This window comes from Halichoerus grypus, chromosome 1 (assembly GCF_964656455.1).
Source record: "Halichoerus grypus chromosome 1, mHalGry1.hap1.1, whole genome shotgun sequence".
Classification (NCBI taxonomy): Eukaryota; Metazoa; Chordata; class Mammalia; order Carnivora; family Phocidae; genus Halichoerus; species Halichoerus grypus.
Genome location: NC_135712.1, coordinates 145,308,472 through 145,335,904, shown reverse-complemented (window position 1 = coordinate 145,335,904; position 27,433 = coordinate 145,308,472). Strand labels below are relative to the sequence as shown.

The 27,433-nt window shown below is 36.8% G+C and overlaps 1 protein-coding gene across 4 annotated transcripts in view; it reads right to left on the bottom strand.

Annotated features, from left to right (window-relative positions):
* Nucleotides 1-27,433, bottom strand: part of ULK4 (unc-51 like kinase 4) — a 594,792-nt gene that overhangs the window by 436,061 nt on the left and 131,298 nt on the right. For 3 of the 4 annotated variants that reach the window (XM_078073211.1, XM_036080328.2, XM_036080329.2), the window contains exon 21: nucleotides 25,267-25,449. The exons of the other annotated variant lie outside the window; for it this stretch is intronic. In XM_078073211.1, the coding sequence (XP_077929337.1) occupies nucleotides 25,267-25,449 (183 nt within the window). The remainder of the gene's footprint in view (nucleotides 1-25,266; nucleotides 25,450-27,433) is intronic. 4 annotated transcript variants of the gene reach the window in all.

Below are 27,433 nucleotides of genomic sequence, written 5' to 3'. Positions count from 1 at the left end.
TGCTGAATGTTGAGCTAACCAAAACTAATAGAATGAATGCATGTTTGTGGTAGTGTCATACCTGAAAGTAAACTCCACACAAATCTAAGATTTAAAAAATAAACAAAAAAGAATGAAAATATCTAGAAGAGGCCACAGGACATATCAGATGTATATATACTTACACACACACACACACACACACACACACACACACAAGCATTTATAGGCATGAAAAAGATCCAAGACAGTTAATGATACAAGAAAAAAAATGTATAAACATACCTTAGGAATAGAGATGCAAAAATCCTCAACAAATATATGCAATTTGAATCCAACAATACATAAAACGTATAAATAGAAAGATTACAATCAAGTAGAGTTTATCTCAGAAATCAAGACTGGTTCAATATTTGAGTATCAATCAATGTAATTCAGCAGATTAAATACGAAAAAACACATGATCATATCAATAGATAATGAAAAAGCATTTGACAAAATTCAACATCCATTCATGATAAAAAACCCACTGAACAAGGAACAGAAGGGAACTTCCTCAATCTGTAAAAGAGTATTAAAGAAAAATTGCAGCTAACATCATACTTAGAGGGGAAACACCTGATGCTTCCCCACGGAGACTGGGAATTAAACAAGCATGTCCATTCCCATTACTCATAATTCAATATTTTACTGAAAGTCATTGCCAGTGTGATAAGGAAAGAAAAATAAATAAAAGTCATTCACACTATAATGGAAGCAATATTCTCAGAGGTTATGATTGTCTATGTAGAAAATCCCAAGGAATCTACAGAAAGGCTTCTACACCTTATGAGTTTAGCAAGATCTGGTGTAGTTCTATACACCAGTAATGAACAATTAGAAAACAAATTTTTTAAAGTATCATTTTTCAATAACTCTAACAAGAACAACAACAGAATACAGGTATAAACCTAACAAAATTTGTGGAGAATCACTAAACTGAAAACTATACAACAATCATGAAAGAAAAAATGTTAAAGACATAAATAAATGAAGTGACATTTCATGTTCATCTATTTAAAAACTCAAGATAGTTAATACGCCAATTTTCCCCCAAACTGACTTACAGATTTAATTCAATTCCAATAAAAAAAAAAAAAAAATCCCAGCAGGATTTTTTGTAGATATAAACAAGCTAATCGTAAAATTTATATGGAAACGCAAAGGAACCCATAAGCAAAACAATTTGGGAGGAAAAAGATGAATCACACAATTATTTTAAAACATAAAAAAAACCCTACAGTAATCAAAACAATGTGGTATTGACAAAATGACAGATACACAGACCAAGGAAACAGAGTTCAGAAATGGAATCAATTAGTTTAGGACAGGTTGCAAAGGGAACTTAGGATAAAGGACAGTTTTTTCAATAAGTAGTACTTATTATGGATATCCACATACAAAAAAAAAATTTACTTCATTTCATACTGTGCACCATATACAAAAATTGCAATCATACAAAATGAATCATACAACTGAATAAAAAATGTAAAACTATAAAGTTCTTACAAGAAAACAGAACAGAAAATCTTCATGACCTTTGGTTAGGAAGTTTTTAGATATAAAAACTTTTTTGGTGTTCCAAAAGCACAATCCATAAAAGAAATAACTGATGACCTGAATTTCATTAATATTAAAATTATCCTCTGTGGAAGACAAATACAACAAGACAAGCCAGATACTAGCATAAAATATTTGTATCCAGAATATACAAAGAACTCTCAAAACTCAATATTAAGAAAAAACATTTTTAATGGGCAAAATATTTAAACAGACATTTCACCAAAGAACACATGCAGATATTCACATAAACACAAGAGGATGCTCAATGTCACAATCATTAAAATAATGCAAATTGAGATCACAATGAGACACTATGCAATTATTTGAATGACCAACTGAAAAATGACTACTATGTGGAACAACTAGAATTCTATATACATAGCTGGTAGGACTGCAAAATGGTACAGTTACTCTAGAAAACAGCTTGGCAGTTTCATAAAAAATTGTTAAACACACAACTACCATATATGATGCAGCCACTGTACTTTTCTATTCTAGTGAAATAAAAATGTGTGCTCACAGAAAAACCTACACACAAAAGTTGACAGCAATACTTTTCATAACAGTCAAGAAATGAAAACAACCCATATGTCCTTGAATGAGTACATGCGTATATAAACTGTGGTATATCTACATAATGGAACAGTACTCAGCAATAAAAAGAAATGAACTATCGATACAACATGGATGAATCTCAGCTGTATTAAGTAAAAAAAAAAAGTCTCAAAGATTACATACAATACAGTTCCATTTACATAACATTTTAGCAAAGGTAAAACTTTGGGGCAGAGAAGACATCAGTAATTGCCAGGGAATGGGGTGGAAGGTGGTTTGCCTAAAAAGGGAGCAGCACTATGTCATTCTTTGGGATGCTGCAATTGTTCTGTATCCTTCTTGTGGTGGTAGTGACAGGGTCTACACATATGTTAATCCTCACAGAACTGTACTCCAAAAAGTAAATTTATCTCTTCTAACATGTTAGAGTGATAAAGTGATAAATATTAGAAGTGATAAAAAGTGAGAGAGAGAGAGAGGCAAACAAGAATAGAAAGCAGGAACTGTGTTTGTGTTCCTAATATACAAAGAGTTACATAATGACTCTTCCTCACATATAAGGCAGAATTTAGGCCAAAAAGAAGTAAACAAGATGAGGAAGACTTTTTAATGCTAAAGGCCACTTAACACTTAACAAGTAATGAATACAGTAGTGAATGCTATGCCTTAAATAGCATAGTAACCACTTTTATAAAGTGGAAACTATAGAAGATGCAAGAAGCAACAGACTTTATCATACCACTCTCAGCCCAAGACTGTCAAGGGAACAAAAATAAGTGAGAATATAAAAGACTAAATGACATAAACAACAGATGTTATGGGTATATATCCAACTTTACACTTAGATAACAGAAAATGTACCTTTTTCTTCAACATAAAATGTTCCTTTAAACTGACCACATAAAAGGTCACAAAGAAAACCTTAATGTAATCCATAAAATAAAAAATACTTTTTTTAGATTTCCTCTCTCCCCCAACCCACCTCCCCTCTGACAACCACCAGTTTGTTCTCTGTATTTAAGTCTTTTCTGTTTGTCTCTTTTTTGGTTGTTCATTTGTTTTGTTTCTTAAATTCCACATATGAGTGAAATCAGATGGTATTTGTCTTTCTCTGACTTATTTCACTTATCATTATACCCTCTGAAGTCCATCCATATTGTTGCAAATGGCAAGATCTCATTCCTTTTTATGGCTGAGTAATATTTGTGTGTGTGTGTGTGTGTGTGTGTGCGCGCGTGTGTGTGGCATCATCTTTATCCATTCGTCTATCAATGGATGCTTCAGTTGCTTCCATATCTTGGCTGTAAATAATGCTGCAGTAAGCAAAGATGCATTATCTTTTTGCATTATTGTTTTCATTTTCCTTGGGTAAATATCCAGTTGTGAAATTATGAGATCATATGGTAATTCTATTTTCAATTTTTTGAGGAACCTCTATACTGTTTTCCACAGTGGCTGCTCCAGTTTGCATTCCCACCAACAGTGCACGAGGATGCCTTTTCCTTCACATCCCCACCAACATTTGTTATCTCTTGTCTTTTTGATTCCAGTTACTCTGACAGAAGTATAGCAATATCTCATTGTGGTTTTGATTTGCATTTCCCTGATTGTTAGTGATGTTGAGCCATCTTTTCCTGGGTCTGTTAGCCATCTGTATGTCTTCTTTGGAAAAATGTCTTTTTAGGTTCTCTGTCCATTTTTAATTAGATTTGGGGTGGGTTTTTTTTGGCATTGAGTTACATAAGTTCTTTATATATTTTAGATATTAACCCCTAAATGATATTGACTATATCATTTGCAAATATCTTCTGTCATTCAGTAAGTTGCCTTTTTGTTTTGTTGATGGTATCTTTTGCTGTGAAAAAGTTTTTATTTTGGTGTAGTCCCAATAATTTATTTTGCCTTTCTTTCCCTTGCCTGAGGAGACATATCTAAAAAAAAATGTTTCTACGGCTGATGTCACAGAAATTACTATGTTTTCTTTTAGGAATCTTATGGTTTCAAGTCTCACAGTTAGGTCCTTAATGCATTCTGAGTTTATTTTTGTGTATGGTGTAAGAAAGTGCTCCAGTTTTCCCAGCACCATTTGTTGAAGAGACTGTCTTTTCCCCCACTGTATATTCTTGCCTTCATTGTCGTAGATTAATTCACCATAAAAGCACAGGTTTATTTCTGGACTCCCTATTCTGTTACATTGATCTGTGTGTCCATTTTTGTGTCAGTACCATACTGTTTTGATTACTACAGCTTTGTAGTATATCTTGAAATCTGGAACTGTGATACCTCCAGCTTTGTTCTTCTTTTTCAAGATTGCTTTGGGCTTTTTGGGGTCTTCTGTGATTCCATACAAATTTTAGGATTATTTGTTCTGGTTCTGTGAAAAATGTTGTTGGTATTTTGATACGGATTGCAATAAATCTATAGATTGCTTTGGGTAGTATGGGCATTTTAAAAATATTAATTCTTCTAATCCATGAGCATGGAATGTCTTTCCATTTATAGTTTGGAGTACAAGTCTTTTACCTCCTTAGTTAAGTTTATTACGAGGTATTTTATTATTTTGGGTGTACCTGAAAATGGGATTTTTCTTAATTTCTCTGCTACTTCATTATTAGCGTATAGAAATGCAATGGATTTCTGTGCATTGGTTTTATATCCAGTGACATCAGTTCTAGTAGTTTAGTAGAATCTTTAGGGTTTTCTATATACAGTATCATGTCATCTGCAAATAGTGAAAGTTTTACTTCTTCCTTACCAATCTGGATGCCTTTTATTTCTTTTTCTTGTCTGATTGGTGTGGCTAAGATTTCCAGTGCTATGTTGAATAGAAGTCGGGAGAGTGACATCCTTGCTTTGTTCCTATCTTAGAGGAAAAGCTCTTGGCTTCTCACCATTGAGTATGATGTTAGCTGTGGGCTTTTATTGGCCTTTATTATGTTGAGCTATGTTCCCTCTAAACCTACTTTGTTGAAGGTTTTTAACCATGAATGAATGTAGTACTCTGTCAAATGCTTTTTTTGTGTCTATTGAGATCATCATATGGTTTTATCCCTTCTGTTGTTGATGTGATGTATCATATTGATTGAGTTGTGAATAATGAACCATCCTTGCATCCCTGAAATAAATCCCACTTCGTTGTAGTGAATGATTTTTTTCATATATTGCTAGATTCAGTTTGCTAATATTTTGTTGAGATTTTTACATCTGTGTTCATCAGATATATTGGCCTGTAGTTCTTTTTTGTAATGTCTTTATCTAGTTTTGTTATAAGGGTAATGTTGAAACTCAGAGAGTGAATTTGGAAGTTTCCTTCTTCTTTTTTTTTGGAATAGTTTGAGAAGAAAAAGTAATTTTTATTAGCATAATGCAATAAAACTAGAAATTAATAAAAGCACCAATAATCCAAAAGATCCTTATACCTGGAAATTTTTCCCTATACAAGCCAAAATTTAAAAACTTAAAAATATGGGATACATTTAGAACAGCAGTCAGAAGAAAATACAACCTATAAATACATTTGTAAATGAAAATGGAAGAACAAAAATATGAGAACTAAATTCCCAACACAAAAAAATGGAAAAAAAGCAATAAAAATGAAGAAAATCAAAGAAAATAAAGATGCAAACAGAAGGTAATAATGTAGAAAATAGAAAAAAAGGTAAATGATAAATAAGTCAAAATGCTGTTTTTTTAAAAAATAACAAAATAGAGAAAGCACTAAATCAAGAAAAAGGGGAGACAGCAAAGATATAAAAAAAAAAAAAAAAGTAAAAAAATATAACGGCATGAAAGTCAGCTGTGTTCTGTGCAGAAGCAATTCATATTTTACTGCTCTATAATGTTCTACTACGTGAACACAGAAAAATATACGAATCCATTCTACTCCTGAACATTTGTGTTGTTTGGAGTTTGGGACTATTATGAGTAAAGCTGCTATGGACATTCTCGTGATACATTTATGTATCTTTTTGTGAACAAATAACGTATGTATCCACTTCTCTTGGATATATACCTGACAGCAGAACCACTAAGTCAAGAAGTAGGCATCTCTTTAGCTTTAATAGAGGCTGTCGAATGATTTTCCAAAGTGGTTGTACTACTTTATTCTTCACTAATGTATGAAAGTTGCATTTCCACATCTTTCCCAACACTTGTTGTTATCCATCTTTTCATTTTATCTAAAGTTTTAACTCTGAGTTGAGAGCAAATATAATGAACACAAATGACAGTCAATTTAAAAGGAGAAATTTCTAAACAGTCTAGTATTACTTTAAAGCCAAAATTTATGAATAAGATAACACATCACTTATTCTAACTTAAAAGGAACTAAAAAGGATTCACGGCAATCTATATACATGTAGATAGATTCCATATAAGGAAATCTATATTTAAATAGATTTAACTCCCTGACAAAGAATACAACATAAGACTTTAGTATAAACAAAAATCAAGAAAATGAAAATGTGTATTTACTTAAAGAAAATACACTGTTATAAATGGTGAATACTCCTGCTAAAGATTTTTATGTATATTAAAATGCATCTTCTTAAATTTTAAACATTTAAATTTTTTAAGTACTCATAGATTTAGCATTTATGCATTCAAGTCTAAAACCATTATGCCAAAAATATAATTGGTGCTTTCTCTTTCTTTTCCATGTGCCTAGGAAAGTGGCTAAATAAAACTGAAAACTCCATAGTTTTCACTCTATTAGGTCATGAAAAGATGAATTCCTTCGACAAAGAATAACAAAAATACAAACCTTTTAAGAAAAAACTTGAGAGAAATGTATGACTTAACAAAGAAAACCATAGCTTTTGATTGAGTGATAAGAGAACTCTTGAACAACTGGAGTGGCAACATAATATACAGACTGGGAAAGAACTTGGAATCAGGAGCCAAGCAAACCTGACTACAAACGCCACATTCCTTGACAAAATAACCTCTCTAGGATTCCATTTCCCCAACTTCAAAATAAAATGGAGATGATTACACTGACATTTTCACAGGCTTGATATAATGATTGAAGGCTTTTTGTCCAACTTAAAAATACTAAAATAACTAAAAATACTAAATAATGTATTTTCCATACAATTACTAAAACATATCATAAAGTGCTGCAAGAACTAAAGTTTTGAAATGTGTATGGGAAACATAAATAAAACAATAGAAAGAGGAAAACAATCAGAGGTATATTTAAGACTTCAGCAAATAAAAAAGATAAATAGACTATTCATTTATTGAGATTCTTACTTTTCTACTTACACTAGAAAGACTCCAAATGTGTTGTTAAAAATTTCAATTTAAAGAAGGGGTGGGGGAACAGCCTTATGATACATCTGTCAAAATAAATATATAATCTTGGGAAAAGTATTTGAAATATGTATAAATCACTTTTACCAAAAAAAAATTATGAACACTCCAGTTAAAAAACACATGAACTAGCAAACAACTGATAAAAGAACTCTAAACTGCCTAACAAGGAAATAAATCTTCTACTCTCACTAGTGGGCAAAGAAATGCAAATTTCAGAAGAATAAGATTCTGATTCATTGCAAAGCAGACCAGCAAAGATGAAAATGGATGGCAGCCAGTGTTGGCATGGTCATGGGTAAATGGATAAATCTTAAATACAGCCCATATGAAAATAAGTGTTCAACCTTTCCTCCAGCTGGGAGGAAAGTGAGTTATTTCTCAAAGGCCTTAAAAATGTTATTTTCTTCTGACACAGCTGTTACAGCTCAAGAAATTTCTCCTAACAAAGTGATGAACAAATGAGCTTTAAGTACAATAATGTTTGCTGTAGTATTGTTTACATGACAGAAACAAAAACAAGCAACAATCTTAATATCCCAAAATAGGGGATCTGTTAAGTAAATCATAACTGTAGCAAAGACTGTATCTAGCCCACTTCCCGTTTCATTGTCTTCTTTCATGGCAAACACTAACAACGCGCTTGGTGGGTGGAGGTGCATAAGGGGCACTACATGACTTCCAGAGCCAGGTCAGAAAAGGCCATGTGGTCTCTGCCTGCTTCTCTCAGGAAATACCTTTTTTTTTTTTTAAGATTTATTTATTTTAGAGAGAGTGAGAGACAGAGCGGCAGTAGGGGGGTGCAGAGGGAGAGAGGAGAGAAGAGAAACTCAAGCAGACTCCATGTGGAGCATGGAGCACAATGTGGGGCTCGATCCCATAACCTCAAGATCACGACCCAAGCTGAAACCAAGAGTCGGATGCTCAACAGACTGTGCCACCCGGGCATCCCTCTCAGAGCATTCGTGGAACCCAGCCACTATGCTGTAAGGAAGCCCAAGCAACCTTCAGAGGCCCACATGGGAAGCAAATGAGGCTCCCAACCCACAGCCCCAGTGGGGTGCCCACTGAATGGCTAGCACCAACTCGCTGCTCATATGAATGAACCATCTGGAAAATTTATTCTCCAAACCCACTCCATCTTCCCAGCTAACACGGCCTTGCTGGAATTACAGATTTGTGAGCAAAATGAATTACTGTCCTTGTGTAAGCCACTATGTTTTGAAGTAGTTTATTACAGAGGAAAGATGAGTGAAATACAGCTTAAGTGTATAATGAAAGATGAAAACTTTCCAGGCATAAAAAAATTTTGTACAGTAATAGCCATAATTTTAAAACATAGAAACGCCCACAAGTGATGAGGTCCAACGTATTTCTTCTTGGTGTAGTGGATGCAGCCATTATTAACAATCTTGCAAAACTAAAATAATTTATGATTTTGATTGGGGGAAAAAAACTAGACAAACTATAACAAATACTAAAAATAAAAGAAATTATATACTAGATTTGTTTGTAACACAGTAACTCTGAGTCCCTTGAGAAGATGCAGTATATTACAGACTACAATTTTGGATCGAGGCCTAAAAACATCTTGTGCCCTAAATAAATTCTCATTTAGTCATATCTGAAAAAAATGAACAGTCTGATTCCCTACCACTAACTGCCCAGGACTCCATAATTAATCTTAAGCAACATGCACCACACCTCTAAAACAGTATTAGTCTTAGAACACTTGAGGAGGGAAGATTATAGGCTGCAGGCAAAGACACAGTGCTAAGGATGAATAATCAAAACTACCTTTAGAGAACCAAAAATGACCTCAGGTCACTTCAGTTTGCAGTCCACTATGTATTCAGCTTTGATTTAAATTCATCTTGCCATTCAGCTCAACATACCTAAATATTACATGTGGGGAAAAAAAGCAGAAGCCATGTAGGTCTATAACCAAACCACAGCAAGACGAGTTTATGTCCAACAATCAAATGGTACTTGGCAGTGATTTCACAGTGGACAGATCTACCTAACGAAGATGAGATGATGAAATATTCAGAAAGCTAGGAATTGGTCCAAATATGTGAAGCTTCCAGAGCAAACAAAATGAAACCTTCATCAAAATTCAGCAAAAGGATAAAACATCCTGTACTACATCCCATAAAGACAAAACTATTAGATAAATAAAAATAATGATGAGGTCGAAAACTTCAAAATTTTCTCCTGCAAATCTCAAGAGGGAAAAATTGATCTGCTTCAATCAATTGTCACAGGTAAAAATCAATGAGTACAGCCTAGCCATCAACGGATAATAGTCTCAAGGAAAACAGTGAGAAATCACGGACACGATTTTTTCCTGTTTAATAGCAATGGAAATAAAAAAATGTACTAATTAAATCTCAAATTGTTTTTGGGCTACACTTTCCTTAAAGTTTAGCCAAGTATCTAACTAAAATGTCTCACAAAATACATTTATTAATGTAGACGGACTAAAAATACAATACAAACTCATGGTCTGATGAGTATGCAAAAATTACCATCTTTTAAATGCTTAATTAGCGACCACTGAGTCAGTATGCCTAATGACTCTGAGAAGAAAAAAAAAAGCCTGAGAAGGCTTAGCATTCAGATTTTTCTAAATTTTACATGCACAAAATTTCTCAGTGATCTTTCTTGGTACTTCCAAATAACAGTGGTCTACAGCTTCTGGTTTATTATTAATTGCTATTGTGCTACTTGGGCAAAACATAAAATCTGAAGCAACGACTTCAGTCAACCTAGATTGCCAAAATAAAAATGGACAGCAGCTATTGTCAAAATTAATAAGGCAAAAAATTTTCAGAAGGCAGTATTTCTAGTCAGTAACACTCAGAAGGAAGCCGTTCTTACCAGTGAGCATGAACAAACTCACCTGCGCAATACGCTATGCCTTTAAAAATTAATGTGTAAATCTTTAACCCCCAAAGCATATAAAGTCCAAAGGATGCATTACTGATTATCCAGCTACAAGGTACATTCGAGGTCACTTACCTTAGGAAAAACATAACCCAGGCAGATGTTTGAATCTATGTAACTTAAACGATGTGAGTTTTCAAAGCTCAATTAACTGAAACACAGCAGAGTTCCAGGAGTTTATATGCTGTCAATTTTCTAACATTAGCAATCAGACACTGAGTTTTTATGGTAAGCTTTTTCTTTTTTTTTTTTTTTAAGTCACACCAGTGATTTATTTACAAAGCAGCTGACTAGTTTATTGTAACTTTCATATACTTACCCCTTTTCACTGTATGCCTTTATATACACACATAGGCATGTATTTACATATATGTGTGCATATGGATGGATGGAGGGAGGGAGGGAGACAGTCACTGCAGGTTTAGAATGACATACTATTCTATCAACCTGATTCTCATTACTTGGCCTTAGCTTAGTCAAACATTATTTGGTTGTCTGCAGTTCATTCTCTTATAGAAGCCTCAGGAAGAGCTCACAGGAACTGATCTCTTCCATGTTCACACATCTACCTGTGGTTTTTATAACAAAGACCCAATGTAACTGAATATAAAATCCTTGGCTAATATCTTTTCTTAAAAATCTTAAATACCTTAGGAATAAGTGGAGCTGAATTGTGACATCAAGGGTCACTATGGAAATGTCCGATGCCAGTAAAACTGTCGTTTCCTTAAAAGTGACTTGCTGAGATTTAAGGTCCTTTTGCCTAGATGCTCAAAGGAGTTTTCTTTAAACTGTCATCTTATTGCTATTGTAGAATGATTTTCCTAGATACGCTGCGTGTCCTTTTGATTTGTCCATTCAAGTACGCTTTACTCAGGAAAATGTTGTCTGGATCATAGTTTTTTAGTATTTGTTCTGTTTCAGTGACTTAGTTTTCTTCTTTGTATGTTGGGTTATCTTTGTCTCCTCTATATCTAAGACTGTCACTGGGATGCTTTTCATCTTAATCTTAATTTTTTTTTTCACTTTTCTCCTTTCTATTCCTATTATCCTTGTAAAACAAAAGTGTTAGTGCCTATTTCCCTTTGTGTTCCTTTATAAACTGTCTTCATTACTGCTTTTCCCCTTATTTTGGAATCTTTCCTGAGATAACGTCATCTTTTTGTACTTTCCTACAGCCCAGTTCTCTTCTCCACTCTCCTATTTCTGACTTGTGCAGTTCTTCCATAGCTTCCATGCCAAATTTCCTAATTCGTTTCAGTTTTTTTTAAATATTAGGTTTGGAAGTTTTCATATGCTTTGTAGCCATGTTTTTATTACTAATCCTCCATTGTCCAGGGGGATGTTATTCAGAACCACTTATTCTTACCTTCCTATATACTCTTTTACACTATCTTTTCATGGATTTTTGACCACAACCCTTTTGCTTTGTTGGTGTCTGAATGAAATGGATTTTCTTGTACTTTTGAGAAGGAGGTTCTACTGTGGACAGTGAGGATAGACCAGGATAACTTGTTATTTTTGTGATTTGAGGGCTCTTTCCTCTGCTGTGACTCTGAAATGTTCACACATATGGCCTCTTGGAGTGAACTCCACAGCACCTTCTCAGAGCTGCCTTCTCCAATGTCCTCTACATCTTTTCTCTCACCACCATATTTAATGTGCATTCTAGTGCTGGTTGGTCCAGCGTGGAGTGCTCTCCTAGGAAAGAGTTTTTCTTGGGTATTTCTGAAAACCTGGAAGGGCTTATGTTACTCTACTTATGTAGACCAGGGTGGGCCTCCCCAGTCTGTCTGTACTCAACCACACACTAGAACTTAGGAATTCTCCCCGACTTTCGATGACTAATCTAAGAACTGCATGCCAGGTTTTCCACTTTGGAAAATGAGTGGGGAATTTTCTGTTAGAGAGTGAGTACTTGCTGGAAATTCTTGGATTCCCCAGTTTCTGGGACTGACCGAATGCACCTTCTCCTTCTCTCCGCAACCTCCCAAACAGGTGACCCCACACTGCCATTCACAATTTCACCGCACCCACTCCTATTCTGGCATCTGTGGAATAATTTGACACCTTTATGAGGAGATCTGAGGAGGTGAAAAAATTCTATGTAGCAGCAACATTCTTCCTCCCCAAATCTACCCCAACAGGAACACATTATTTTATGATGTTTACCTTTGAGTTTTTCTCAGTTTCAACAGAATTCATAGGCAAGGGGCTATGACGTTGATTCTATCATCTGAATAATCCTGTCATAAAATATTATAATCTAAAATCAATTATAAAGCGACAATCTCAAATATGGACTATCTGGACAAGCCAACAAGCATACAAATATTTTTAAGTAACTATTTTAAGTGTATATATGTATCCTACTCAAAATCCACTCATTGCACCAGGTTGGCACCACTTGGGAATAAGCACAAAATGACCAGCAATCAGATCTTTTTATACCACTGAGGGTTGCTGGAAGGTGAGTGGGGGATGGGGTAACTGGGTGATGGGCATTAAGGAGGGCACCTGACATAATGAGCACTGGGTGTTATATGCAACTGATGAATCACTAAATTCTACCCCTGAAGCTAATAATACAGTATATGTTAACTAAATTGAATTTAAATAAAATACATGTTACAGTGTCTCTACCTTCAAGTTCATTTCTAAAGAACAAAAGGAAGCTTAGAATCACAAATGATACCAAAACTCAATAAATGTAAACTAAAAGATGTATTTCATTGGTAGTCATATTGTTAGTAAACACCTGAATTTTTTTGAAGATTTTATTTAAGAGAGAGAGAGAGCACAAGTAGGGGGACAGGCAGAAGGAGAAGGAGAAGCAGACCACCCCTGCTGAGCAGGGAGGTGGTGGGGCCTGATCCTAGGACCCCGGGGATCATGACCTGAGCTGAAGGCAGATGCCCAACCAAGTGAGCCACCCAGGTGCCCCAACACCAGAATTTTTGAAGTAAGAATTCTTGCACTTCAAGAAAAAAAAAAATCACAAATGAGTATCTATGAGATGTTACCATGGTTTTCCTTTCAGACCATACTGCAAATGGTAAAAATTATCCATGTGGTAGGCAGACTATCACACCTAACACCATAGCCACGATCACCACACACACAATCTCAAGGAGAAAACTACCAAATGTTCCCTAGAGATCATGAGAAACTTCAAAAGTGAAGAAAATGTAAATTATAACTTGAGTGCTATAACATGAATCCTTTTATCCAAATTATGAAACATTTCAAGGAATCAGAAAAGTGATTTTAAAAATCCATTCAACTTTATCGAATCTTAATATTTAGAAAAAATAAACCCAAATTCCTTTTATTTTTTTTTTAAAGAAACAACATATTACAGAGACAGAGCTGAAGCCGCTGCCCTCCATTACAAAAAGGCACACTCAGAACTCTGGTGGTTACAACAGAATTATGTACCCATAAAAAATAAATATTTTTACATATTTTAAACTTTGTGTATATTATTCTTTTGTCCATATCCTTTTCAGCTTACCTTTTTTACTCAGTTTTATTTATGAGATTTATCCAAATCAATACATTTTCAGTCTAGTTAACTCATTTTTACTTGCTATGTATTGTTCCATCATATGGATATATCACAATTTAATTTCCCAATCCTTTGTTGATTGACTTTTACATCACTTGCCACCTTCTGACACTACAAAAATGCTGAGACAAATACTCTGTTTCTGCGTACAACTGTACAAGGATACGTTCCTAACGGAAATATTTATTGCTATGCTATGTGCATCTTCAACTTCACTAGAGAGTATGAAATTGCACTCCAAAGTGATTATACCATTTTACCTAGGAGGGTTCCCACTGGTCTATACCTTCACCAACAACTCTGTCAGACTTATATATTTGCCAACCTAAAATGTATGAAACTAACTCATTTTAACCTTTATTTTATTCATCAACTTCAGTGTGAGCATCTTTTCCCAACATTATGGATCATTCTAGTTTCTTCTTCTATGAATTAAGTCTTCATAGCCTATGTTCATTTTGTCTTGTCTTTTCCTTTTTATACATAGGCTATTTTTTACATGCTGGATACTAAGCCTTAAGAAAACTTCCCCTACAGCAAGGTCACAAAGATAGCCACTTATATTTTCTTTTAAAAATTCTTCAAGTTTTCATATTTTAGTCTGATAATGTAAGAAAAGAGACCTAACAGCCAAATATCTTTCAAAAGCAGAATGGTTGACTAAAACGTGGCACATCCACTATGAAGCAACATTTTTAAAAGAGTGGGGTGGGGGGGCCGCACACAAAGAACATATCTATTAACAACAATGCAGTGATCTCTGAAATATATACCAAGTAAACAAAAAACAAGGTACAAAATGGCATATGCTGTCCTTTAGTCTAAAGAAGGGAGAGAATAATACAGCACCCACCAGAGGTCATTTTAGAGTCAACTAGACATACTGATGCAAAAGACAACCATAGATCACATTTTCAACCGGTTTGCTCAGAAACCAGAACTTGCTGGGAAGGCAGCATCAGAAGTTGCTCTGGCCATAGCCTACCGAGCACAGCTTGGCATAGTAAGAAAAGAGCCACACTGGGTGGGTATGGGAGTCACCCTGGCTTAGAAGCTTCATACCCCACAGGCACCAATCTCTCTTGTAACAACTTCACAGATGACAGGTTGGTCTTAGGTTTCCAGAAACACAGAGCTGGAAAGTAAACTGAAAGTACAATTCTTAACCCTTTACCCATAGATAAATATAGGACCACTGGGGGCGGGGGGTGCAGGTAGATAAGATGAAGGAGATATATCTATAAAATAAATAACACATTAATAAAAACTTTAGAGATAAATACAAAGATAAATACATTGATATAACACATGGATATAAAGAGAGAAATAGAAAGATACAGGGAAAGAGACATAGTTGCTTATATTCGATTTTTTTTTAAATAGAAGATTTAAACAGATACTAATAAAAATGTTTACATTCAATACATAAAGAAGGAAACAAGTGAAGAGGGTAGAGATGGAAAACAGTTTCCTCTGAATTGATTCTTTGTAAACTGACATTAAAACCATATCAGCAGGGCACCTGAGTGGCTCAGTCATTAAGCGTCTGCCTTCGGCTCAGGTCATGATCCCAGGGTCCTGGGATCAAGCCCCGCATCGGGCTCCCTGCTCAGCGGGAAGCCTGCTTCTCCCTCTCCCACTCCCCCCTGCTGTGTTCCCTCTCTCGTTGTGTTTCTCTCTGTCAAATAAATAAATAAAATCTTAAAAAAATAAGAAAGAAATCTTTAAAAAAAATATCAACATTTTACATGATTATAAAACAAATTAAATCAAACTTTTAAAAAGCAATCCCCTCAAATCAAAAAGAAAATGATAAACTTAAGGGTACATTATGTTGGTGGTTTAAGAAGACAAAAAAAAAAGAATTATTTGAAAAGAATTTACCACATACTAATCTGACAACACATCGAGTTAGACATACCCTAAGCACTAAAACAATTGCACAAAAATCCTAGGTTGTATTCAGAAATCATAACAGTATTAATAATATCACTGTTATTCTGAGACTTCTATAAATATTGTAAAGCAAATAATGTCAATAGAAAACAAGATTTTTAACTTAAGAGAAAGAATTACTCATATAAAATAAATTAGGCAAAATACTGCAATTGGAAATACCAGTATGAACAGATGTATTTTTAAAAGAGTTATTTCCTGGCTCTATCTGATGGGAATGCCTAGAAACAATAACCAACCCAGTAGCAGTGAGTACTTCAATCAGATTATGGTCTCTAAACATTATTTCCCACTAGAGGAACCGGGGCTCTTTGGAGGAACGACTGGTTCCAGATGCAGAGCAGAAAACGTGCAAGAGAAGCCTAAAACACACTGTTCCATCAGAAGGCAAGAAAGTAAAGTCTATTGGATTTCTGACAAAAGGACCCAGGAGGCCACTTATGGAGGCTTCCACTGGCTAAAGCAGCAACACTATTAGTACTGAAAAGAACATCATCCACAATGGAAACATACCAAAATATTAAAATCCGTGAGTTCATAAGGGAACTAAAGTATCCTTTAAAGTCCCAGTCCTAAAAAGTAAGTCTTTGGAGACTGCTAGGGAAACCAACTCCTGATTCCAAAGCCCGGTAAGTAAGTCAATCTTACGTAAACTACTCCTCAGTTGATAAGAGCTTTTTTTCTATAGAGCAATTTCAATTAAGACATGAAGTCAGAATGATAGCAGTATATTTTCACCCGTACCAAAACAATATATCTCAGCAATTATCATTGACAGCTGCTAAAACCATTACAAGGAGAGCTGGTGAGGAAACTTATAATGAGTAGATCGGAAGTGAAGCCACTGCTCATTCTTTGTATCGGAAAAGGGAGATCCAAGTCATCCGTGTGTGAGTTCTGTTATGAAAAACACACACCACTGGGGCGCCTGGGTGGTTCCCCAGTTAAGCGTCTGCCTTTGGCTCAGGTCATGATCTCAGGGTCCTGGTATCCCCCAGCTCAACGCCCAGCTCAACTGGCAGTCTGCTCAGCAGGGAGCCTGCTTCTCCCTATCCCTCTGCAGCTCCCCCTGCTTGTGTGCTCTTGTGTTAGTTTTCTCTCTGTCAAATAAATAAATAAAATCTTAAAAGAAAAGACAGGGGCGCCTGGGTGGCTCAATTGGTTAAGCATCTGCCTTCAGCTCAGGTCATGGTCCCAGGGTCCTGGGATCAAGCCCCATGTCGGGCTCTCTGTCAGCAGAGGGCCTGCTTCTCCTTCTGCCCCTCCCCCTGCTTGTGTGCATGCACTCTCGCTCTCTCAAATAAAATCTTTAAAAAATAAAAAACAAAACAAAACAAAAAAAACCACGAATGAACTGTCTTCAAAAAAAATCTAATTTGGGGGCGCCTGGGTGGCTCAGATGGTTAAGCGTCTGCCTTCGGCTCAGGTCATGATCTCAGGGTCCTAGGATCGAGTCCCGTATCGGGCTCCCTGCTCGGTGGGAGCCTGCTTCTCCCTCTGCCTCTCTCTCTCTCTCTCTGTCTCTCATGAATAAATAAATAAAATCTTTAAAAAAAAAAAAATCTAATTTGGATCTGCTCAAACCTATAAATTTATACAAGAAATACAGGAGCAGCAGTTTAAAGGACACAACACTATGTTGTTTGCTAGATTAGATCAGCAAAATCCAAACATGAAAGGCCCATGAACTATGACTGTTTTCCTTATAACAGACTCATTTCAAGGACTAAAAAAATAAATAAAAAATTTAAAAATGATAAGGGGATCTATAGATTTAAAGAGAATTAAGAGACAAATTAACCTGAATTAGAAAGGAGATATACAGACCTTGATTTGATCCTGATTCAAACAATCTAGAAAATAATCATTGATGAGCCAGTCAAGTGAACTCTGCCTGGATATATGGCTGTATTAAGAACTTATTCAAAAAGAACCAAAAACAAGAAAACCCAGGGGGAAAAAAAAAGAGAACTTATTCATTGGTTGGTGTTTAATAATATTGTGAATATATCTATTTAAAAAGATTGCTATCTTCTACAGATATAGATGAAATAATTACAAATGATATGATGTCCATGTTTTGCTTCAAAATAATTCAGAGGTAAAAGGAGTGTGTAGAAATGAAGTACAAGTGAAGAGGGAGCAGAGATGACACGTCATCAGCATGTACTGAAAATTGATGATGAGGATGATGGGTGTATATGGGCCAATTACATTGTTCTCTCAATGGTTTTTAGGTTTCACTCTTCTTATTGAACACACACACACCCTCATGCATGTGCACACACACGCACACACCATCCATAATCCACACCCCCCTGCACACACAAACCCTGCACATACCCCCACCCCACACACACCCACCCTGCACACATACACCACACACCCACACACACACATACACACCCTGCATACACGAACCCTGTACACACACTGCACACTCACCATGCCCTATACACACCCACACACACATACCCACACCCCACATACATGCACAAACGCTGCACACACACACACCCCACACTCCATACACACACATATCCCCACCCCATACACATATGCTACATACACACACACACACACACACACACACACAGATTCCAGTCCCCTGATAACCAGTCTGTGGCCCCATCACTCTCACAGTAGCCCTCCCAATTTTCATTTCATCTTCACTGTTAGCTTCCGCATCTTTGTTATTTTCCTGAAAATTCAGTCTTGTCCCTGCAAGGACAAGTCAGCCATACTGGCAAAAACAGTACCTTTTAAGATTCTGTTATTGTTCTGGTCAGATTTCTAAATTCCATAACCAGTCACCTTCTATCAGACACCCTGACGTCACAAGAAATAGATTTCATAATTAGCATGATTTCTAGACCAAAGTAACAGAGCCACAACTTTCAACAACCCAGAAATGACTCACTGTGGTTCAGTGAATGTAAAAGATTCAGAGATTATGAAAAAAAGAAAGAGAGAACTTACCAAGTGATCTCTAAGTATCCAGGCTGAAATTTTCAAAGACAGAAAAGTAAATCAAAAGGAATGATGGGATTGTAGCCATGCACTTAATACTGCCTGAAACCAAAACATTTTGGCAGATGTGAGAGACACATAATCTGGATGCAACGTTACCACACTCTTTACTGGCACTGAGTCTATCTGCAAACAAACATACAACCATAGTGGGGTTTTTTTAAATCTATAAACTATGAAGAGAAAGGAACTTTCTAAAAATGAGACTAACCTAGCAATTTTACTTAAAAGTTTTATCCTAAAGGAAAAATTAAGGATGGCCACGCAAAAGGCCATAAGAATGTTCTACCTGGGGAAACAATGGCAAAATAATTCTTAGATGGGGAGTAGTGAGCTGCTGGGCTAACTGGTGATACTTTCATGTGATGGAATGTCATTACCCTTTAAAAATAATATTGAAGAGTTATACTGACTTAGACACACATTCCTAAACATGTCATGGAATAGAAAAAATATGGATTACCAAACAATATATAGTTGATCCAATTTCTGCAAAAAAGATTCTAACAGTATGTGTGTGTGACAGCAGAGAGGAAGGAATATGGGAATGCATGGGCGTGTGTGTGTGTGTATCCATGCACAACAAATACGAATTTGAAAGGGATAGAATATGAGAATTTTTACAGAGATTACCTCAGGGAGGTAAGCACATCAGTCGTCTGTATTTCGTACACTCTGAATTTTCTATACTAAACATGTAAACCCCAAAATTCACAAAAGTTATAAATATAACCTGATAAAAATACATTAGATTAGCATTTCCTACTCTACATTTCTTGCTCTGGTAATTAAGGGAAATTGCGATGACCTCATCCAACATCTTTCTCCTCAATAAAACAGCAGGAAATACATTTATGAACTCCCAAACTAATCCAGCCCCAGGTCTTAAATATTGAATATCTGTAGGACACATTAACAGCTTGGAAGAACCACAAAAATAAAACTAAAACAGCAAGGAAAACCAAAAAAAAGTTTCTAGGGCAAGGATTACTAAATGAACTCACACCTAATCTACATGTTTTTCTCTTACACCTGGTCATACCTTCCAGAAGCCTCTTGTTCATAGCCACTCATGTATCTGAATTGTGAATAAGTTATCAATTCCTAACCTCTAGGAATGACACAGGAATTACATATAAATTACCATCTACCGGGGTGCCTGGGTGGCTCAGTCAGTTAAGCATCTGCCTTCGGCTCACGTCATGATCCCAGAGTCCTGGGATCAAGCTCCGTATCGGGCTCCCTGTTCAGCGGGGAGCCTGCCTCTCCCTCTGTCCCTCACCCCACTCGTGTTCTCTCTCACTCTCTCTGTCTCTCTCAAATAAATAAAATCTTTAAAAAATAAATAAATAAAGTACCATCTACCAATGGTACAAAAAGTATCGTGTTGAGTATTTGGGGAGGAAAAAAAAAATGGAAAAACTACTTGTCACTTGTTGTTTTGCTCAATTTCTCCAGTTACTAGAATATTCAGAACACATGATTTGTGACTCAGAGAGTCCCCTGTCACCATGGCTGTGATCGCTCACTTTTCACATCCCAGTGTATGGAACTAACACTTGTTTTTGGATAAAGGAATATTCCGCCATTTAGCACCTTTATGGGAAAGAAGATCATTTTAAAGATGGCAATACAAAACAAATTAAACATCACCGATACACATGGGTGCTGGATACTGGTCAGCTAAGGGCACGGACATGCAAGTAGCTCGTACAGGTAAGAGAGTAACCTGAACAAATTCCTTTAATACCTCACTACCCACTCAAGAACATGAGCATGATTCAGAAGGGAATAATAATCTGATTAGTCTAGTTTAAGATGAAAACCTGGCTACAGTTACATAGTTCAAATGGAGAGTCAGGTTAACTGCTAACTGCAAATAACTATGAAAACATGCAGTATGCTGCTAATAATCCCAAACCCCACGTTTTATTATAAGAGAAAGATAGCATGTCTCTAATGATTGCTGGTTAAATTTCAAGTCATTATACTCTCATCATTTACCTTTCTAGAGAATAGTCTAGCACTGTCTAGGCAGAGCCTTCTAAATGTGGATAATACCTGTGGTAATCCATTAGCAGTGAACACAAAGATGTATGCAACAGGATGTTCACTGCATCACGGTCAGTGGAAATCAAAAAATGAGAAGCAAACAGTTCAATAGTGGAGAAAGAATTAAATTATTGTAGTACCACAAAATGAAAAATTATATAATACTCTTTAATGTTCTTGGGGAATATTTAATGACAAAGTGCCATCAAGATAAATCTACACATTGGGGTGCCTGGGTGGCTCAGATGGGTTGAGCATCTGACTCTTGGTTTCGGCTCAGGTCATGATCTCAGGGTCATGGGATCGAGCCCTGCACTGGGCTCTTCAATGGGCGTGGAGTCTGCTTGTCCTTCTCCCTCCCCCCTCTGCCCATTCCCCCCATTCCCCTTCCCCCCACACATGAGCGTGAGTGCACTCACATTCTCTCTAATAAATTTTTAAAAAAGATAAACCTACACATTTGGATCCTAATTTCATAAATGTGTGCATAAAAGACATAGACACACAGACAAAAGACTAAAAAGAGACAGACCAACATGTTCATAGTCATTATCTCTGGGCAGTGAGATCACAGCTGATTTTGTCTTATTCTTTAGCTTCTTCTAAATTTTCGGCACTAAACGGTAATTTCTTTTATTTAAAAGGAATAGTGTGAACCTCTTCTGGGGACTCATTTTCAGTTTTTAAAAGATCATGATATACAGTCCATGGTTCCCCAAAAAGCACACATGCAGCTCTTCTTCTGTCCAACAGGAAGTAGAGCTGGTACTTGTTGTTCCCAAGTCCTCTCCTCTCTCACTTATTCTAACCTGTTAACAACCAAACACTCAGAAAAGCAGCTCAACTTAGCAATAAGAAGGTTGCTAAACCTGCCCCTGAAATACACATGTCTATTTTTTTAAATGCACTTTTAAGTAAAAATAAAACCCATGAGGAAGGCCAATATCACGATCCTACATGATCTAGGCCTCCCTCCGTTCCCAGCCTCTTCCCAGTGGCCTCTTCCCCACCCCCTGCTCACTAGGTTCAGCTCTGTGGGCCTTCTTTCTCTTTCCAGACCTTCCCAAGATCTCTCACACCTCAGGGAAGCTGAACTATAAAGTTCTCCCCCTCCCCCCGCCCCAGGGCTTCACAGAGCAAACTCCTTGTCATTCAGGGTTCAGATGGAATGACACCTCCTCAGAGAAGCCTTCCCTGACTTCTCCCCGCCCCCCCACACACACACCCAGGTAATATTATTACCTGCACTCTTTGCACGCTATTACAGACACTCTATCACATTACTCTGTTTTACGTTCTTCAGAATATCAACATTATCCAAAACTGTTCTGCGTCCCTCATTTGTCTGGCATGAGCATTAGCTCTAGCACTTACATCCTCCATTAACTTGACAAAATTACTCAACACACTAAGTTTCATCCGCGAATACCCCAGGATTGCAAGTCACTAACTGGCCCATAGTAAATGTTCAATAAATGGTAATACTTTTTAATTAATAAAAAATAGAATCTTACATTTTAAAAGAGAATTCACTGCATATTATTGACCTGTCACAGAAACATTTTAAAAATTAAAGGACAAGAGAGAGGAGATGCACTTTTTCCTATTCTTCCCACTAAGCACAACTAAAAACCCTGGAAGTTGGATATAAACAAACATAAGACAACTCTGAAAGGTAGAGAGAAGACAGAACCAGTAGGAACCTCAGGACCTGAGCATCAACATGGCAATGAACTGACTGGGTTTTATTTTTTGCCTCAGATATCCTGGATTGAGTGCTGGATAATCCAGGAGCCTAGAAACATCTATAGGCACAAAACGTAAGAAAGATCAGCTCTCTCAAGCCAAAGGACCAAGAAAGGGGCAGCCCAGAAAGATTGAAAACTTTCAAACAATAGCTACTCTACTCTAGCCGAACATCATGGAAAAACCATGACGCCATCCCCATCAGCCCAGGGCAAGTGGGAAGCTTAAACTCCTACCCTCAATAGCCAACACTCTCCCCACAAGGGCAATACCAGAAAAGAGCAAGTGGAGAGCTGACAATAACACCCACCCAACAACAGCCATTCGCCCCAACCCTGGTGTCAGTACAGACCACGTGGGGAGCCTGGGTCTCCACCCATATATAGCACTAACCAGATTCCTTTTTCGCTCCCCACCAAGATGGCAGCAGAGAAGGCAAGTGGGAAGTCTGCACCTTCAGCACCTTCCCCCAGAAATGAGGCTCACACTCCCACCCTATAGTGGCAGGCGAGACAGTAAATGAGGAGCCCTCCCCACTCCCAGCTAGGGGGGCATCAGAGGAGGCCTATGGAGAGTGTGGACTCGCACCCTTGCCCAGCAGTAAAGAGGGGCTCTCTGCACCCCCGGGGTGTCAACAGAAGCCCACCAAGGAACATGGATTTCCATCTCAGTGAGGCAGACACAGGCATCGCCCTCCTTTCTCTGCCGGTTCCATGTCAGAGGAGGCCTACTAAAACAGGTTCAAATAAAGCCCCGAGTCTTAGAACACAGCACCCTAAATGGTTAGTGGGCACAGAGTTTCAGTTTTGCAAGATGAAAAGGTTCTAGAGATCTGTTCCACAACAATGTGAATATACTTACCACTACTAACTATAAACTTAAAAATGGTGAAGATGGTGAATTTTGTATTATATCTTTTCTACCATAATTTTTTTCAGGACCAGTATTAATCAAAATCAAAAGATTACTTATTCAATACATTTCAGTGTTCAATCATTCCTTTTGTTAAGATACATGGAATATTATATATTATAAAACAATTACAAAATCACATTAATCAATGCATCTTATTTTACTACCTTTGTGAAACTAAGTCAATCCATACCTGTTCTGAGAGTGGAAAAAAAAAAACTGCAAAAACTCTCAGCCTCTCTTATCACAATTTACACAGAAAACTACTCAAGTGGGGCTTTTTCTAATACAATGTAACAATATTTAATGACTTGGAAAATTTAATAGCAAAAATGAGATACACAGACTGTTGGGAAAAAACAAGTTTCTCTGAGGCTCAAACTTCATAGCAGAATCTAAATCAGACTAATCAGAATAAAGGCAAGAAGTGGTTTACTCTCCATCTTGACTCTGACAGATCAAGTTTACTATGTAAATCAGATAATTATTCATAATTACTGAAATTTTAAAAACCAGAATTTAATGTGTGGACCATAACACACAAGAACCAAGGCAAGTAGTGTATGTAAGTGGTTCCATTCTCCACATGTTAGGAGCATTACCTTCACCGAGTTCTCAAAACTCCAATTTGATAGGCATCTCCCCTCTAAAAAAAGGACAATTGGTCCAATAAGGTTAAAGAACGCCACACACTACATTACCCTTCTGAAGATTCAAAATACACATGAGCATATAAAACACTGGGAAAGGCTGCACAGTTAAAACTATCCCTTTCACTTTGACTCATAGCTTTCCAAACATGTATATACAAACATGGTCCACCTTTTCTACCTGGTAACACCTCACTCAGCACTAATACTCTAGGACAGGGCTTCTCAAATCATAAAGTTCGAACAAACCACCTAGAGATCTCATTAAAATGTAGATTCAGATTCAGCAGGCCCAAGGTGGGGCCCAAGGGGCTGCCTTTCCAACCCTCTCCCAGGTGATGCCCATTGCTTCTGGTTCTCGGATCACTCTTTAGCGGGCAGACACATTGAGGAGAAGACATGTTGAGGAAGGCTACCACAGAGACTTCTTCACAGCTGTGCAGTTTTGGGATCAGAACTGAATATTTAAAAACTCTACTGTACATAAAGAAATATCAAAGGATTAGAAGGAAACTAAGTTAAAAACAGGAGAAAGGGAGTTGTCCAGGTGATTTGTGTTAGCCAAATACTGGACAAGGAAAGGGGCAAGAAAGGAGTCCAAGTAAGCAGAGAATATAAAGGGAAGACAAAGCATATGGGGAAGGAGATGGGGGCTGAAGAGCCAGAGGCATAAGAAATATCAGCATATAGGAAGGACTCATAAATTTTCCAGCTTTTCATTAATAAAATGGGACACGCAGGCAGAGCCACTTACTGGATTTCTATTTTAATCACTAAAAGACTCTTACAACATCATCAGATGAATGGCTTCTGGTACAGGGGTTTGGCAAAGTTCAAAAAGGTCCCCTGAGAAGAAAAATAAATTCTATAGAGATGATATTACTTGTTTTCTCCTGCAACTGCAATGGTTCAACAACAATTTTTAAAGTACAGTAATAGGTGAAATCTAAGTCAAACCTTTTCTTGGATTAGCCTCTGAAGATGAATCCCACAAGACAACATTGCAGTAAATAAGGTCAACATGTACTGCTGAACTTTGCAGATGGCTGAGGCCAGGGAGTTTATCACGGAGTTCAGTCCCACCTTCTCAATAACACTCTGGAAGGCAGTAGGAGAATGACGGGTGATTCTACACAAGGCCTGCAGAGACAGAACAGATCCGTCAGACAACTCCAAGTACAGTAACCACACCTCAGAAAGATAACACACACTTCTGGGGTGCTTACCTTGCTCCTTCATTACTTATTTTGGCATAAGAAAGTTGGAAAACATCAGCATATTTAAAAATAAAACAATAATCCAACTGGCAGTAAAAACTGAAGTTGCTTTAAGACAACAAAGCCTCTTATGATAAGCATACAAATTATAAAGGGTTAACTGAAATGACAAACTATAAGTCTGTATGGAAAAACTTCCCTTTAAGAAATAAAAAACATCAAGTGCCTTCTTTTTGCAGACACTAGTAAAGGCGGAAGAAACAGCCATAAAAATAAATATCTAACATTTATTGTTTAGCATGTGAAAAATGGTATCTCAGAATATTAGAAGACTATCACATTTAGTTCTCCCAATAACATATAAGAAAGGTGTTAGTACTAACCTACTTTATAGACAATAGAACTAAAGCATAGAAAACTTAAAAGTTACTTGCCCAAAGGCATGTACCTAGTAAGTGACAAAGCTAGAATTCAAACCAAGATAATCAGACATCTGAACTTTTCCTAACTTGTTCACAGATCAGAGATGAAACATAATTAATAAGCTAACAGAATGTAACAAGTGTTATAACAGAAGTGAGCTCACTGAATTATGCTTGGAAAGGAAGGTAAAGCAAGTCAACAACATAAGAAAATGATCTTGAACTGGTTTTTGAAGGGTAAATGGGAAGTGGACAGGCAGAAAAATAAGTGAAGAAAATTCTAGCCGGGACCTAAATGTGAGACCTGAAACCATAAAAACCCTAAAAGAGAACACAGGTAGTAATTTCTCCAATATAAGACATAGCAATTTTTTTCTAGATATGTCTCCTGAGGCAAGGGAAACAAAAGCAAAAATAAACTGTTGGGACTACATCAAAATAAAAAGCTTCCACACAGCGAAGGAAACAATTAACAAAAAGACAACCTACAAAACGGGAAGAGATATTTGCAAATGACACCTCTGATTAAGGATTAGTACCCAAAATATATAAAAACTCTGGGCACCTGGGTGGCTCAGTCAGTTAAGTGTCTGCTTAGGCTCAGGTCATGATCCCAGGGTCCTGGGATCGAGCCCCGCCTCGGGCTCTCTGCTCAGCGGGGAGTCTGCTTCTCCCTCTACCCTACCCACCCCCTGGCTTGTGATCTCTCTAATAAATAAAATCTTTAAAAAACAAAACAAAACAAAATATATAAAAACTTATACAACTCAACACCCAAAAAACAAAAAATTCCAATTAAAAAATGGGCAGAAGACATGAACAGACATTTCTCCAAAGAAGACATACAGATGGCCAACAGACACATGAAAGTTATCATCAGGGAAATGCAAATCAAAACCACAATGAGAGATCACCTCACTCCTGTCAGAATGGCTAAAATCAAAAACAGAAGAAACAGCAAGTGTTGGCAAAGATGTGAAGAAAAAGCAACCCTCATGCACTATTGGTGGGAATGCAAACTGGTGCAGCCACTGTAGAAAACTAGATGGAGGTTCCTCAAAAAGTTAAAAATAGAACTACCTTTTGATCCAGTAATCATACCACTGGGTATTTACCCAAAGAATACAAAAACACTAATTCAAAGGTACACATGCACCCTTATGTTTGTTGCAGTATTATTTACAATAGCCAAATTATGGAGACAGCCCAAATGTCCACTAACTGATGAATGGATAAAGAAGATGTGGTATGTATATATACACATATATACCATGGAATATCATTCAGCCATAAAAAAGAGTGAAATCTTGCCATTTGCAACAACTTGGATGGAGCTAGAGAGCATTATGCCAAGTGAAATAAGCCAGAGAAAAACAAATACCATATGATTTCACTCACATGTGGAATTTAAGAAACAAAACAAATAAAGAAAAAAGGAGACAAAAAAAAAAAGACTCTTAACTATATAGAGAACAAACATGGTTA